Source organism: Cavia porcellus, unplaced genomic scaffold, assembly GCF_034190915.1.
Source record: "Cavia porcellus strain 051 isolate PalLab524CR breed Dunkin Hartley unplaced genomic scaffold, mCavPor4.1 scaffold_9, whole genome shotgun sequence".
Lineage (NCBI taxonomy): Eukaryota > Metazoa > Chordata > Mammalia > Rodentia > Caviidae > Cavia > Cavia porcellus.
The window spans coordinates 33681966-33698605 of NW_026947492.1; the positions used below are offsets into that span (position 1 = coordinate 33681966).

General features: G+C 44.1%; 1 protein-coding gene across 1 annotated transcript in view; it reads left to right on the plus strand.

Annotated features, from left to right (window-relative positions):
• The first annotated feature begins 4817 nt into the window (after nt 1–4817).
• The window catches only part of Tmem123 (transmembrane protein 123), a 56573-nt gene continuing 44750 nt past the window's right edge, over nt 4818–16640 (plus strand). Inside the window, exons 1-2 of the mRNA XM_063255601.1 lie at nt 4818–5100; nt 13670–14239. Of these exons, the coding sequence (XP_063111671.1) occupies nt 4818–5100; nt 13670–14239 (853 nt within the window). The remainder of the gene's footprint in view (nt 5101–13669; nt 14240–16640) is intronic.

Consider the following 16640-nt stretch of genomic DNA (forward strand, 5'->3'; position numbering starts at 1 on the left):
TTGTTTTGGAAAAGGGCTAGTGGTTTAAAACAAGAAATTTTTGAAACATCTCTAAGTATATAGCTGGATTTGAAAGAAAACATTTGTCATGGCCGGAACACAAGAAAAGGCAGCAGAAACAATCTGAACTTTATATCTGAAAACACGAATAAAGCATCAAATCAGCAATATAATGAGTTGTCTGTTGTGACTTGCTGCATTTGTCTCTGTGCTGGCAACAAGAGCTGAACTTGAGTTTGGGGGCAGGGACTGCTCCGGCGCGTGGGCAGAGCATGCCCAGTATGGCGGCGGGGGCACACAGAGTGAAGGCAGAGTGTGCACCAGGACGCAGCATGTGGGGGAGGGCTAGAACTTCCCTGAAAATGCATGCAAGGTAGGGGCGGTGTAAGCAGAGTGGGCCAGGCAGTGGGCATGCAGCACACGAGGGGGGTGGAGCTGGGAGGCGGAGCTGGGATGCGGTGAAGCCAGGACCCTGCACACGGGGACCCTGCACGCCAGGACCTGTGAAGCTGGGGCACCATGTGAAGGTGGGACTGCTCACGGGGCACATGGAGTAGGGCACGACGTTAGAGCCAACCCCATAGGGAGCTGGAGCGTAGTATGAGAGTTTAAAGCAGCCCACACGTACCTCTAAACACTGTTTTGGCGCACCTCTCCCATCTCGGTGGGGAATGGGTCGGTGCGCACGGCAGTGGGGGAGGAGAAGTGGTGAGGAAATAAAGGGGATGCTGGCAGGAAAGGACACACACTCTCAAAACAAAGGCTTAAAGATAGACAGTTTTGGGGCTGGGGGTTTAGCTCAGCGGCATAAGCACCTGCCTTGCAAGCAGGCGGTCGTGAGTTCGATCCCCGGTACCGATAAAAATGAAAAAGACAAAAAAAAAAAAAAAAAAAAGATAGACAGTTTTGTAAACTTGTCAGTGTGATAAGCTATAGATAGGTATGATTTTGGGGGGGGACAGGAAGTGGTCCCCAAGATAAAATCTGGTGTGGGGTCTGGCCCACAGAGCTATAGCCAGAAGAGGCAATGGACTGTGGTCTACTAAGTTTAAGTCGCCACTTTTACTTGTTCTAGACTGATCGGTATTTTGGTTCCAAAGCTTGTAACAATTGGCCGTCACCAATATATACGAGTGGATCTTGTCCGTGGAGTTTAGTAACGGCTCTGCCCGTGAGAACTTAAAAAGCTCTGAAGGACGTGAGAGTTCCTCAGTGTGGACCCAGGTTGGCCCAGAAAACCTCTGCCTTGGGCTGTCTAAGGATGTGTGAGCATCACGCAAATCCATGGAAATGAGAAGAAAACCCACATGGGGCCTGGCCCAGCGGCAATCTCCGGGGGTTGCTCAACACCAATAAATTGGGCTGGTGTTGTTTGTGAACCAGCAGCGACAAGTTTACAAGCTTACAGTTCTCAAGTGTAGAAGCAAGGAATTAATGCAGGATGCAATCCAGTCTGCAAATGACAGGGGACTCAGATTGGGAGGGCCCCAGGAGTCTCTCATCTGCCATTCCCAGTCAGGGAACCATATGATAGAATTGTGGGGTGGCAGCTGAAAAGATAAGAAGTATGAAATGTAAGTGACCTTTATTTTAACAATGCAGGGAGAGACCCCCTAAGCCCCTTGGGTGCAGCATCTCCCCCCAGGGTTGGCGATCTCTCCCTCGAACATGTGGAGTGGAGGCATACATATAGCTTAGGTTTGAGGTGGAGCCTGAGCGGGCATTAGGGATGCACAGGTATCTCATTGGCACTCATTTGGCACCAGGGACAAATTCCTAGGGGTAGGGAAGATAGGGCCACAGGTAAATTCCTAGGGGTGGGGAAGATGGAGCTCCTTGGTTCTGCCTGAGGCTTTACCAGCTACAGTGTCCAATCTGAGCCAAAATCCTTTCAGCAACAATCCTCCATTCTCAGCCTCCCAAGTGCTGGAATTACAAGCATATGCCCCCATACCCAGCTACCTGTTTCTCTAGTATAAAAATATACTAGAATAAGCAAACTTCACTAGGAGAACATGACATTTCTGTGTGAAAGGTTCTTGCCCTAGTATAAATTACTGTATAATTTTTTAAAATACTGTATAATTATGGCAGTGGTCTAATATGGTGGGAGGCCAGAGCGGGGAACATTTACCACTTCCCCCTTCTTCAGCCCTAATGGCAACTCCCTTTCCTGTTTGTGGGCAAAAAAATTCAAATCAGTCCCTCATACATCATCAATGTCCGACCCATGCACTATTTCTGATAGAGGTCACATAACCCTCTGCCTCTCTATATCTGGTCAAAGGGGATAGCCCAACCACCACGGGTTGTGTGCTCCTTTCCATGTCCTCACTAAACCCATTCTTTTCTTTTTTTTACTTTCGCTTCTCTATTGCACCAGAATAGTCTAACATGTATGCTTTGTAAATTGTAACAAACACAGATCCTGCCATTTCTATGTGGAAACCAACTGACTTTTTTCCTCCAATCAGTATTTTTAAATTTTAGTGATCTGGTGAATAGATTTATGGGTGGGTCCTGTTGCAGGAAATTTCCCAAGCCAAGCCAAACGAAACCAAAAGGAAGACTCTTTTTTTTTTTTTTTTTTTTGGATTGAACTCATGACCTGCACTTACCAGGCAAGCGCCTGAGCCACTGAGCTAAATCCCCAGCCCCAGAAAGACTCTTTATACCAAGGAGATAAGAAGGCAGCATTTAACTTTACACCAGCAGACTGTTGGGAGTTCATACCAATGGACTGTTGCAGAGATAATCCCTCCCAGGCAACTGCCCTGAATCAGGAAAGAATTTAGTCTATATAGAATTAGAAGTGGAAGATACAAAGCAAGTGATCAGATGTTACAGGATTGGTTACATACGTGGAATCATATATTGACAGACAGGCTAGTGTTGAAACAATAGAAACATTCCAGGAACCAGGGGAGGAGGCTCTCACAGAATGAGTCTACATAAGGGCATCTCCATAATAATATAGGAATTGCTCCAGAGAGAGAGCCTTGACTGAAAGAGTATGACTAAGGACTTTACCCATTACCATAATATAGGAATGTTCTGTTCCAGAGAGAGAGCTTTTATTGAATAAGCATAGGTCAGCCCGAAGTGCCTTAAGGTATAGGCAATTGCTGTGACATTGTCAGGGTCTACTGAATTTACCAGACAGCAGAACAGCAACTTGGTCAGAGTCCTCTAGAAATATCTATAAAAAATTTACCATTTCATGAGTGCATTTCTACACTATAACTGTGCCTCAACAATTCCACAGAGAAATGCCCAAATCCCTTACCCTCCAAGTATGTTAACAAACTACCACCTCAGAAAAATCATATCAAGAGACACTAGTCATAGATGTAGGCAGATTTATAAAGAAATAGGGGCTGGGATTTAGCTCAGCCTTGCAAGTGTGCAGTCGTGAGTTTGATCCCTGGTACCAATAAAAATGAAAATGACAAAAAAAAAAAGAAGTATATACTCTGGAGGTTGGGCACTTAAGAAGTAATAACATTATGGTCTGGGGTGGAGTATTAATATAGTATTGCGGGCCCAGGGATATAGCTCAGCAGCATAGCACCACCCTAACAAGGTTGTAAGTCTGACACCCACTACAAAGAAAATCATCCTGGGCATTTCCTCAAGGTAATGATCTAGGACAGTGGTGGCAAATCCATGGCATGAATGCATACCACAGGGGGCTGTTTGCATCACTGAGAAAAGATTTGCTGTTACTGATCTAGGATATGTATTATTAGTGAAAGGATTTTGCCCTAAATGAGACACTGTAGCAGTGGGAGGCTCTGGGAGGCAAAAGATCATCTTCCCCGCCCCTAAGCAATTTACTTGTGGCACGAAATGAATTCCAATGGGCTACCTGTGCATCAATAATGCCCCTTAGGCTACACCCCAAACCTAAGCTATATGTATGCCCCCGCACCACATGTCAGGCAGAGAGAAAGCCAGACCTCAGAGGTCATAGAGTCTCTCTCTGCATTCTTAAAATAAAGGCCACTTTTATCTCATATTTCTATATTTTTAGTGGTGAAGAAAATTCTATTAGTTAGTTCCCTGACCGGCGGAACAGCAGGTGAGTGATTCCTGGGATTCTCCCAATCCCTTGCTGATTCATGGACTGGACTACATCCTGGATTAATTACTCACCTCTCAACACATGGGAGCTGCTAAACTTGTCACTGCTGGTTTACAGACAACACCGGTCTAATTCATTTACTGCAGGTGAGCCAATTCTGCCCAAAGATTACTCTGTGGTGGGTCGGACCCCATGCCAGATTTTCTTTCCATTCCCTGGATTGGGGTAACGCTCTCACGTCTCTTGGGCAGCCCTGAGGCAGAGCTATTACTAATCCATGGAAAATCCACTCACACCTTTTGGTGATGATCAAAAACACAAGTTTTGGAACTGATTACCAATCGGTCTAAGAGGCCAGGTGATGTCCTGATTTGGCTTAGATCATGGTCCCTTGGTTCACCTGACTGTGATTTGATCGTGGGGACTACTTCCTGTCCCCCCAAAAACATACCTATGGGGTACCTGGTTCAAAAGGGTACCTAAAACCAAAAAGCTGATCTTTTATTTATAGCTTATCACACTGACGACAAGTTTGCAAAAACTCCATCCTTAGGCCTTTGTTTTAAGAATGCATCCCTCTCCCGCTGCTCCTCCAGGATCCCTCCCCCTCCCCACAGTTAGGACGTGGCTTCTTTCTTTACATCCTTTCCCCCTATATCTTACACACCAAATCCCGAAGCTTCCTTAGTGTCCTCCTTTCCTCCCCACTTCAACCATTTCTCAATCCCTCCCCATGCCGCACACCAGCTCGCCTTTCCAGGTGCATGCCAGGATGGAGGAGGTACGTGCGGATAGCATTGGGCTGCACGCTGGCAGTGCAGGTGGCACAGGCCGAGCGTGCTCAGTGTGCACTGACAGGGCCGTGCAGGCTGCTCTGGGCTCTCACACTGCACCCCAGCTGCGCGCCCCCCTCCCCATGTGCTCTGCCCCCCTACATGCTCCGCATGCCTCCCGAGCAGTCCCAGCCCCAACCCCTGCCTCCGAGCGTGAGCGCGGCTCTGGGCAGCAGCGCCGAGGTCCAAAGGACCAATTCTTATTTCAAGAGATCTCTATTAATTAATCTACAAAAGGGTTCGCAACAGAATTTTTAATATAGTTTAAATTGGCCAAATATATTTGAGTGAACTCTGATTTTATAAGATATATCTGTTGTTTGTTCAGTCCGTTTATACTGTACAGATATCTGTCCATGTTTGTCCATTTGCCTGCTCTGTAAACAGCTGTTCAAGTTTTTATTTGAGCTCAACAATTTTTTCCTTTTTTACATTCTCAAACCATTTAATCAAGTTTTATTTGGGTTATAGATTAAAAAAACATGCTTCCACCTAGTTTGCCAGCTGGTCAAAATGGTGCTAAACCTGGTTAAATAAAATCTCTTGGGGTGAGAAGACACTGGACAAGACTTCAATTGATAGATGGGGAAAGTGGCCACCTGGTAATTTTTCCAGCCTTGTTTATCAATTAAAGTCTCCAAAAATTTCCATAGCCTTATGGGAAACACCTCAACTAAAGTTCATACAACTAAGACAATTCATTGTTGCTGATCTGATAGTATATTCATGCTTTCAAATATAAAATTGGGATTATTTCTTCTGCCTTTTTCTTGTGCTCCAGCTAAGAGATACAAATTAGACCAACATGAGTAAACCAGTCAAATAATAATTTTTAAACAAACATTTGTATCATGTATGATGACAAGTGTTTTCTTGCAGATGCAGACATATGCTTAGAGATGCTTCACAAATTTATTCAGTGCTCAAATGTTAAAAAACTCATGGTCAATATTCATTTAATATTCTATGTTAAGCTTACTACCTATACTGTACTATACTGTTATCAATCTTCTAGATGTTCAACAAGTGAAATTTTGGATTCCTTTTGCTGGGATCCACCAGATCTTTTCCACAATAATCTTTTTTGGTGTATGCAAAACAAGACCAGCACTGGGGCAGAGGCCAGCCATGAGCCTTTCCCAGCCCGTCCACCTGCCCTGGCTCAGCCCTCCGCCGAGCCATAATTAACTATACTCAACTGGCATTAAATGACACTATAGCTGGTCTCTCTCCTAAATAAAAAGGTAAAGTTAATAAAACAGGCCATCCTCCAAAAATCATATCGAATTAGACATTCTAACAGCATAAAGAGATACTCATATATGACAAATAAATGACATATCAGTTCCTAAAATTCCCTGGACCTTATCCTCCTTATCCTCCTTATGGGAAGCCATTACTAAAGTTATGATCATAAATACCCTGTTGATTGTATTATTTGACTCCTGCATACTTAATTGATTCTACAGATACCTTCCACTGTGGGCCAGATCCCAAGACAAAAGGCTAAATGTGGCCCTCAAACCCCACAGGGAGACCTTCTTAATATGGCTTTGGATGTTTTCAACCACAGAGATGAAAAATAGCAATCTGATCTTTAGGTGGAGCTGCCTGAGCCCCTTCTGGACCATGCTTTGAATGCAGCAGAAGGACATTGGACAGGAGAGTGCCCCATCCTGGCATTCCTTTGGGGCCTTACCCCAGGGCTACTGGACTCTCCTAGTCACCAAAGAGTGGGTAAGCCATCCTCCTAACTTCTAGCCCTCACAGGAAATGCCAACACTGCCAGATTCATCGCTGACAGATCTGCTTGGACTTGCTGCTGAAGACTGATGGGACTTGGGGTCCACAGCCCCCATTAAGGTGTCCTTCTCAGAATCCCAAGTTCCACTAGAGGTCTCAGGTAAGACATTCTCTATACTTGTGGACATAGAGGCCATGGATAGGGTTCTTCCTGAGCTTTCAGGCTACTATTTAAGTCCTCAGTCTCTATATGGGGTATTGATGGTCAACCTATGCAGCCTTTACAGACAGGGCCTATTTCATGCAGGTTCCAGGCTTGCTTCTTCTCTGGTTGATCTCGTAGTTTGAGATACCTCTAATCCCACCTGTGTTGCCCATGCCATGCCTATTTTAATTCGTCTCAGGGATCCTTTAATTTTTCCTTGTGTTCCCCAATATCCCATAGCTCCTAAACATTTACAGGGACTTAAACCTATAATTAAGTGCCTTTTAGACAATAGTTTTCTTAAACCTACCCATTCACCTGGTAATACTGCCAATCTTCTGGTACTCAAGCTGGATGGGTCTTACCCTCTAGTACAAGACCTTAAGATACTCAGTAGTGCTATTACCCCAATCCACTCAGTGGTGCCAAACCCTTATACCATGTTCTCTCTCATATCCCTCCCTCCACCACTGACTTTACAGTCCTAGATCTTAAAAATGCCTTTTTATTCCTTTGTGTTTATGCAGACTGAACCAGACACTATGAAGTCTCAACAGCTTGCACCTGTTATCTCTAACAAAACCCTCTCCCTAGGGACGCATAGCACCACCTTCCTTTCTGATTCATCAATTTCTCAGACACAAACCTGGTCAAGATTGACAGATAAATTTTACACACATACCTTGCCACACAGCTCTCAAATATCTTCTCACCATTGCTTATACTTTTTCAGGATAAATAAATACTTACTAAAGTCCTGTTACAGGAAATCATCCCAAAGACGACAACCAAGGTGGAGCAGTTCATACCTGGTCTTCTTAGCAACCTCAACAGCAGTCAGAGTTGCTAGACTGCCATCCTGGTTTCACATCACTCAGGCTAAGTGGTGCCCTTCCAGCCCTAGATCTAACCACTCTTTCAGCCACTCACCTCCACCTTACCAAGACCTCACAGCCACAATTCTCAGGCTGAGTCATGTTTTGTTATTCAATTTGGTTCCTAATTTCTTACATTCTATTAATTATCCTTTTTACAGCAGGACTCTCAACAGTCTTTCCTAAAGACTCCCACATCATGCATACCAGAGACAAGTCTTACTTACCTACCCTCTTAACTTTTACCCTTTCAGATGGGAAAATAATCACCTCTCATAACTTCACTCCTCCTAATCCCACACTTATTTTTCAGAATTCTACCTCACCGTGGCAATGATTGTACCTCAACATGGTCCTGATAAAATGACATATCTAAATCAAGGCATCTTTCCTTCTACCTCACCTGGGACTTTAAATGTGATAGTGACTCACCTCTTCGTAACACCTTGTCTCTTTATTTTTCTAGTCTAACGTGCAAACATTCACCAGTGATAAAGTTGTCCTGGCTAAAACACCTGGTACCAGCTTCTACATGAGCATCAACTGTCCATCCCGTCGACCCTCCTAAACCCCAGTACAGCGCCCCCTTTCAGCAGGAATCAGTAAAAGAAAGAAAAAACTTCGCCCTTTTTCCTAATAATAAAAAGATAGGAATGAAAGGATTCTGCCCTAAATGAGAGGCTGTAGCGGTGGGAGGCTCTGGGAGGTGAAAAGTCATCTTCCCTGCCCCTAAGCAATTTACCTGTGGCACGAAATGAATTCCAATGGACTACCTGTGCATCAGTAATGCCTCTTAGGCTCCACCCCAAACCTAAGCTATATGTATGCCCCCACACCATGTGTCAACCAGAGAGAAAGCCAGACCCCAGAGGTCATGGAGTCTCTCTCTCTGCATTCTTAAAACAAAGGCCACTCTTGTCTCATATTTCTATCTTTTTAGGCTGTGCTGAAAATTCTATCAACTAGTATCTGTTAAATTATTCCCTAGTGGGCTATGTTAGAATGCAAACAATTATACGTGTTTCAAATTTAAAGATAATAGTGTTGGGGCACAATTATAATGTAAGAACATATCTATAAAATAGCAAACCTATAGGTATTTCATGATACAAATTAGAGAGCAATTAAAGGTCTCTGGCCAGGTTTCTGCTGAATTCAATAGACCTTGACAGTATCTAAAGCCCCTCTGCATACCTCTGATAAGTACTGAGTCAGCATAATTGCCTCTACCTTAAGGCACCCTTGGCTGGTCAAGCACGCCTTTATGCTGTAAGAGTCCTCTCCCCTTGCTCCCGGAATGTTTCTCTACTATGATAAAACAATTCCTTTGTTTCAACAAATCTGTTTAAGACTAGCCTGCCTGTCAATATGACTCAAAGCATGTAACTAATTGTATAATATTTTGCCACTTGCTTTGTCCTTCTAAATGCTACGTAAACTAAGCTCTTTGTAAACCCAGGGCTGTTGTCTTTGGGAACCATCCCACAACAGTCTTCCCAGCATAAAGATTAAATGATGCCTTCTAAATATCTCCTCAGTCCAAGGAGTTTTCCTTTTGGTTTGACTTAGAAATCTTCCCACAACAATAGTATTGTAGACAGCTAAGTTAGGTAGAAATAAGGTTGAGCCCTTCAGAGATCAATGCAGAAGACATCTGTGAAGCATATCACTGAAGGCCAGACTTCAGGAAAAAAAGAACTGTTCACACATCATATACTTTCCTTAGGGATGAACTCAGTGACTGATATTCTAAGTAGGCATCAATCGCCTTGGGGTAGAGGACCAAACCTTAACCCATCCCTTCCAGGAAAGTCTTTGTCAGACTGTCTATGTGCACATTCTTCCCAACTTGATCCCTGAGTAATCAGTATCACCGAAATGACTATACTTGTTAAATCTTTTGGTTCACCATAGTCTTGTCCCACCTCATACCCACTTTGTGATTTCCCATTGGATCAATGTTACCTGAGTGACTATACTTGCAATCTTATTGATGATAGTTCTGTACTACTTGAAACTGCCTCCCCTTGTGGCACTGCTCAATAAACACCCTTGGGAACTGGAGTTCATGGCAGCCCACTTTCTGAGCCCCTTTCTGTCTCTCTTAAAAGCTTTCTTTTTCTCAATAAATTCTTCCTACTCTTAACTGCATTGTTCCTAGAATTCACTCTTCAGTTTTAAAGTGCATGAACTATATCTAGCAGGTTGGGAGTTATATCTACCCTCTATCGATATCACTCAATTAATAGTGGTGTTTCCTTGTGAATACATAGTATCAGAATGGCCCAATATATAGGTTTATTCTATCTTTTAAGATTTGGGAATTTAGAAGAAACCCTGGAAGAGGAAAACAGGCTTAGACTTCAATAAAAAACCATTGTAACCTTGGAAACTTTGTGTCCTGGTGTCCTAAAGCCACGGTGCCGTCCCCCTTCCATTCTTTTGTGGGTATACAGAGGACTGAGTTTCATTTTGGTGTGTTTGTACATGTATAAATACATTTTGATCTTTTTATCTCCTCATTAGTCTTCACCTGCTCTCCCCTCTAGTTTCACATTTTTGGAGGTGTTCAATGTGTATATTTTTCCTCATATCCTCTCCCCTACTCTCTTTTTGGGGGAGTGCTGGGAACTGAACTCAGGACCTTGCCCTTGTCAGGCAGGTGCTGTGCTGCTGAGCTATATCTGCAGCCCTATAACCCAGGTCTTCTTAGAAGTACAATTTTAAAATTACAATTTTTTTGGTATTAGGAATCAAACTCAGGACCTTGTGCTTGCCAGACAGGTGCATAAGGCTGAGCTATGTCCCCAGCCTTAAAATTACAATTTTACGGTCTCTTTTCTACCTATCTTTATTTTGTCTATCATCCCTTACTGTTAATTCACATTGTTGTATAATGATAATCTCTATACATCTCCATAAATCTTTTCATCTTGCAAAATTAAACTCTATCCACATTAAATAATTTCCACTCAGTAGTGTTGCGAATTCAGGGCCAGCCTGAACTGCATTGTGAAACCCTGTCTCAAAAAATAAAAACAACAAACCAAAAAATTTCCATTCTCATTCTCATTCCCTACTCCACCTTCCAGTCCCTGGGAACCATCAGCCCACATTCTGTCTCTATTCCCTATATATTAATCGATTGCCTTCAATATGATGGGATGTGTATTAGGCTCTCAGTACAAAGATAAAGATAAACCTTGCTTCCAGTGTATACTTTCCCATTACTACACCACAGCACAACAGTGATGACAAACCTTTCAGACTTCCAGTGGTACAAACAACCCACCGTGCAGCACGGCATTTATGTCTGCTATAACTATCTATGTATCCATGTTGCTACTAGACTATAAACTCTGTGAAGTTATGGTCCTGCATGTACTAAGCACCCAATAAATGATCAGTGAATTATGAGGTGGAGATTAAATCTTACCAGAGGAAAGAGATTCACAATCCTGTATAATCAGGATTCTTAGTTATGAAAAAGAAAAGCTGTTGACTCATTGGTATAGCAGAAATAGTGTTAATACTGGTTACTTATTCTAAATAAAGGGAAGTTATTCGAAAGATGGTAGGCAACCATAAATATGATATGTATCCTCTGAATTGTAATCCCAACATGTGACAGGAGCTAAATTGAATATATACATTCAAAGTCCTTTTTTCTCATGAAATTTAAATCCTTGTAGGAGAGACAAAGAATAAATATCTAATTGAGTATAATGATAAACAGTGCTAGATGCTATAAAGATAAATAATGCTGTGAACTACAGTATCTGAGAAAGGCTTTTCTGAGACAAGCAGAGAACTGATGTGAGGGATCAGCATGCAAACAGCTTCTGGAATGGGAAATGACATTGTATTTCTAAAGCACTGCAAGGATGCTAGAGTTGAGATGTGGAAGAGCAGAAAATGAGGTGGGAGGCAGTCAAGGGTCATGTTACACGGGGCCATGTGTTCATGGTTTGGATTCACGTGGATGGTGGAAATGGCGTGATCTGACTTCGGTTTAAAAGGATCACACTGTGGAGAGCAAATTACATGGAATGAGAGTAGAAGTGGGAGAGTAAGCTGACGGAAGTATGAACAAAGGAATCAGAGCACCAAGCCCTTCCAGGATGATTGCAGAAGTGAGACGTACAGGAAATCTTAAGAAAACAATCAAAACTGTCCAGGAGTGTGTATCAGTAGGGTGCTATCAGAAGGCATCAGGGGCAGAAAGAATGTTAAAGTTTTGAAAGCTCAGAGACATTCTTCAATAACTAGTACTTATTTTGAAATAGCATTGCAATCATAGCAGAGTACTGTAACGGGAATACGTGTCCCATAGTAAACTAGGAGTGAATTCAAAGAAATTGAGGAAACCAGACGTTTTTAAAGACAAAAAAATAAAGCTTACATCAGACATTTTGAAACAATAATCCTTAGCCACAATGATTAACAAGGGTAGTGTCAGTCCAAGATTGAACAGTTGGTAGGCAGAGGCACTTTTTTGTGTAGGATTGTGATAGCCTTTGCACTTACAGTTCTGGCAGTCCTGTGATAGTCACTATTAGACAATCATTGGTAAGAACCCTTTCTTTGTGGCCTCCTTTGTAGCTTTATTCTTTTTTTGGTAGGGTTGACACCAGTGACTCAATTTTATTTTATTTTATTTTTATTCTTTATCGGTACCGGAGATCGAACTCATGACTGCCTGCTTGCAAGGCAAGTGCTTGTGCCGCTGAGCTAAATCCCCAGCCCTTATGACTCAATTTTAGTTCTGACAATTCTCACATTTCTTACCCAAGGATAGGTGCAGACACTGAAGCACACAAAATCTTAGTATATGAGGTTAGCGTTATCTGGATAAAGCTGAGAACAGCATTCACACTATGCTTTTGACAGCAAAAACGATCTGAAGAAGTTTCTATAAAACTCAGTCCCAGGAAAAGTCATCGATGAGGTGACATCTTGTCTTAGTCCCTTCTTGTGGTTGCAACCACACACCTTAGAGTAATTCATAAACAGAATTGGTCACGGTTCTGTGGTACTAGTGGATCCAACTTCAAGACATCAACTGACTTGGCATCTAGTGCTGGCTATTTCATGGATTGTATTTTCTTACTGTTCACATGGCAGGACTGTGCAAATTGCCTCACGCCTTTTTAGAAAGGTACTAATTCGATTTATCTTCCAAAGGCCTCCCACCTCTTAGTATCATCTTCCTGGGGAAGCATAGTACATTTAACCTCTAGAAATACCTTCTACTCTGCCTCAGATTACCAGAAGAACCTCAGGATTACACTGAGGTTCTAGATTCCTCAATGAAATAGAGCATTCAAACCTACATGTGCAGTACTTGCTTTTCACCCATGCTGGGACGTATCTATCTACAGGTTGGATGATATGAATCTACAGAGGCAAGTCTTTGTTAGATCAAACTGCCCTGGAAAACCTCTGTGATCAGTCACATCTATACTAACAAGATTTGCTTGTTACCAAAAAGTACCATTTTCTTCCATAACAAAGTAGGAGTCTTAACTGCGATGGAGTCTTTGTGTCATAAAATCTGGATCAGGTACTAAAGAGCCGCACCATTAAGTGCTGCAAAATGTAAATTGCACCCTCTTTTAAAACACTCTGAATCCTCAGCTAAGGGTTGTTACTCAAAGCCCTAATATTTGTCATTCTGCCTCATCAAAAGCAAGTCACTTCAAGTTCTGAGCAGAGTCAAAATGCAGACTTTGGGTACACTGGTGAGTCCAGACAAGTGTGTATGTAGCTCAGCACTGCATGCTTGAGAAGGAATTTGCCCAAAACTATACAGCTGACGACTGCTGTATGGTAGGTGTGTGGGGTTTGGTCTACACCGCGAAGAGAGGAGGATCCAGCTCCTCTGCGGGCCCCGCCGCCCCTGCACTCAGGTCTTTGCGGAGACGATGAGACGCAACAGGGGTATGGGGACCTTGGCTGTTTCACTGTGAAGAAAGCACTCTGCCGCCGCCCCTTAGGATTCTCAGCGCGGATCCCGCCGGTCAGGTCTCTTCCTTGGATCCCCTCCTGCCGTCCCGCAACTCCTCCTCAGCCCGAGACGCACGCACCCCACTCCCCACCCCGAAACTCCTCTTCCGACACTTCCTTCCGGGCCCGCGCAGCCCGCGAGCTCCGTATCCGGAGAGGCGGCGCTCTGAGATCCGGCGCGGCCACCCTGCCCCGAAGAGAAAGGCGGCCGCGGCCGGCTCACCACGCCCCGCGCCGCCCCGCGCCGCCCCGCCCCGGCTCCGACTCCCCGCGGTCCTCGGCCCGCGGCGCCGGCCAGCAGAGCGCGCGGAGGAGCACGCGGGCCGATCGCGCGCGCGCAAGGCCGCTCTCGCGCCGCTGTCTCCGCTCCCGGCGCCCACGAGGCCGCGTTCCTGCCGCCGAACAATGGGCCTCGGCGCGCGGCGCGTCCGGGCCGCGCTGCTCCTGGGGGCGCTGCAGGTGCTGGCGCTCGCGGGGGCCACCGAGACGCACGGTGAGTCTCGGCCCGGGCCAAGTTGAGCTCTCGGGTGGAAAGTTCTGCGCCCCCCACGCGGAGGAGCCCGGGCCGGGTTGGGGAAACTGAGGCTCGGGCTGGCCGCCCGCTAACGTCCCAGCCTCTTCCAGGGAGGCTGCAAGCGGCCGCGCCGGCCGGGAGGGGTGGGTGTGACCTGTTGTCAGCCCAGGAAGGCCCCTGGCCGAGGGCTCAGGTTCGGTTCTGTGGCCCGGAAGGTCTTGTTTGCGGCGGGTTAGTTTATGTAAGGCGTCCTTTGGTGCACAAGATTAGCTGGGTTGAAAAATGTCCCCTGATCGCAGCAGAAACTTGTCCACCGGTTAGTTGGGGAACCTTTCAGGCATCTTTCCTGGCATGTAATATCCACCAGGGTGAGTCTGAAGGGATCCGATGCCTCGAGTTGGACTTCGGGCCCCGGGAATTTGGTGGGAGCCCTTGGGGAGCGCGCCCTGCCCCCGCCGGTGTAGGTGAGGCCATTAACACCCGGCGTGAGCGTGCAGGGCGCGGGAGCCCCAGACTGTTGTCAGTGAGGGCCTCACCAAAAGACGTTGGCATTTCTCTCCCTTTAGAGCTTTGGCCCATTGGAGAGTTTGAAAAGAACTTTGTGGAGAAGGCCCGGAAGTTGGGCTTTGCTGTGTAAATTCTTAAGTATTGCCCTTTGTCAACTATTTGGAGAGTCATGGTCTGATAGACTGGAATAAAATGCTGTAAGTGACTGAAGTTTTGCATAATGAGTTCTGCCTGTCCTCTGGATGTTTAGCTTTAGATTACTTCACCCAGCAAGTGATAATGAGACCAGTTTGCATAACTGGGATGATTCAGGCACAACACCTGCTTTTGCTAGAATGATCTAGGTGTATTAACTTTTGTTGAATTTTCTGTTGGTTTGTTTGTTGAGTTGTACGTGTAACATGACTTCATTAACCTACTTTTGAGTTAATTTAAGAAAAGATCAATAAAAGGTCTGTCCACCACTTTGGTGCAAATTTTAAACTAGTATTAATGGGAAAGATGCCTTCATTTTTAAAAACCAGTTACTTGGTGTGTTAAAATAAACCTTTGCTTTGTTTTTCCAGTGAATACTGAGTAAAAGTTGGTGTGCCCTTGCTTTCTTTTGCCCTCATAACACACTTATGTGTCCTATTTTCACACTCACTGTGCTTTTTATTTATCCTTAAAGGTTGCTGCTATTTGGAAAATTTGGGATTCTTTACTTTAGAAGAACCCTGATTGCGTATATCCAAAGTGGGTTGAAGGTTTAATAAAGGATTCTCAAAAAAATGAGTGTTTCTGTTTTTATAAACATTATATAGTTGCTATAAAGTGACTTTATGTGATACATTCAGTCATCTTTTACAAACACTAAAACTTTTACATAGCAAATGTTTGCTAGCCAAGTTTTCTGTATACCCCACCCTATGTGAGAATGGAGGTTCATAAATCATCCCATTGGATCTTACAATATTATCCTTATTTTATAGGTGCATAGATTGAGACTTAGAGATTTAGCAAAATTAAAGTAAATTAATGCACAAATTTAAAGTAAAGCAACTAATACATGTTTGAGTTCAGATCAGAATTCAGACTCTCAACCATGTCACCAATAAGCCACACGAGGTGATTTCTGCTTTTAAAATAGGTGATGCTTTTAATTCCACAATACTGCTATTTTGTTGAATACTGTGGGAAGAGATAAAAACATCTTTGAAGTTCTGCTTTTAAAATATTAGTTTTATAAATATCTTCAGTTGAAGTAAGGTGAAACAGAAAAAATCAAACAAGTAGATTGTGGAAATCCAGAGAAGGACCTTAGTAGAAGGGAGCTGAGAGGTCATTTTCACAGTGAATAGTGACAGCCACCATTAGCAGGCTTAGGGGAGAGAAAAGACTTTTTACTCACTTAGCACTGCAAAGTTGAAGGAATGTATCAACAGCTGTATTAAAGGGTTGGAGTAGATTGTTATGAAGTCATCATAGAGATAACAGCAGGAAGACAGAGAAGATGTTTATGCAGCAGCCAGGAGAAATTTAACAGTGCCAGGAGCTGGGACAGGGTCACTTGCTAATGGGGAGCACTTGGAGCAAAAAAGAGGGAAGCCTCAAAGGCTGACCTCATGGTGCAGGACTTCACCACTGCTGAGAAGAACAGATTGATGCAAGAAAATCCCTGCTGCTTTGGCAGTCAGGTGCAGGCTTTGGAGTCACTCACCCTCCTAGAAATCCAGACTACCACTTAGCTAGGTGGGTGGCCTTCTATGTTCCTGTCACTGCAAGATGGTGCTCCTGTGTTAGAAGTGTGGGTGAGGTTAGATGAGTGCATGCAGGTAGATTCTCCCCACAAGACCCACAGCACTTTACAATGGTGATGATTTGATATCTGGTA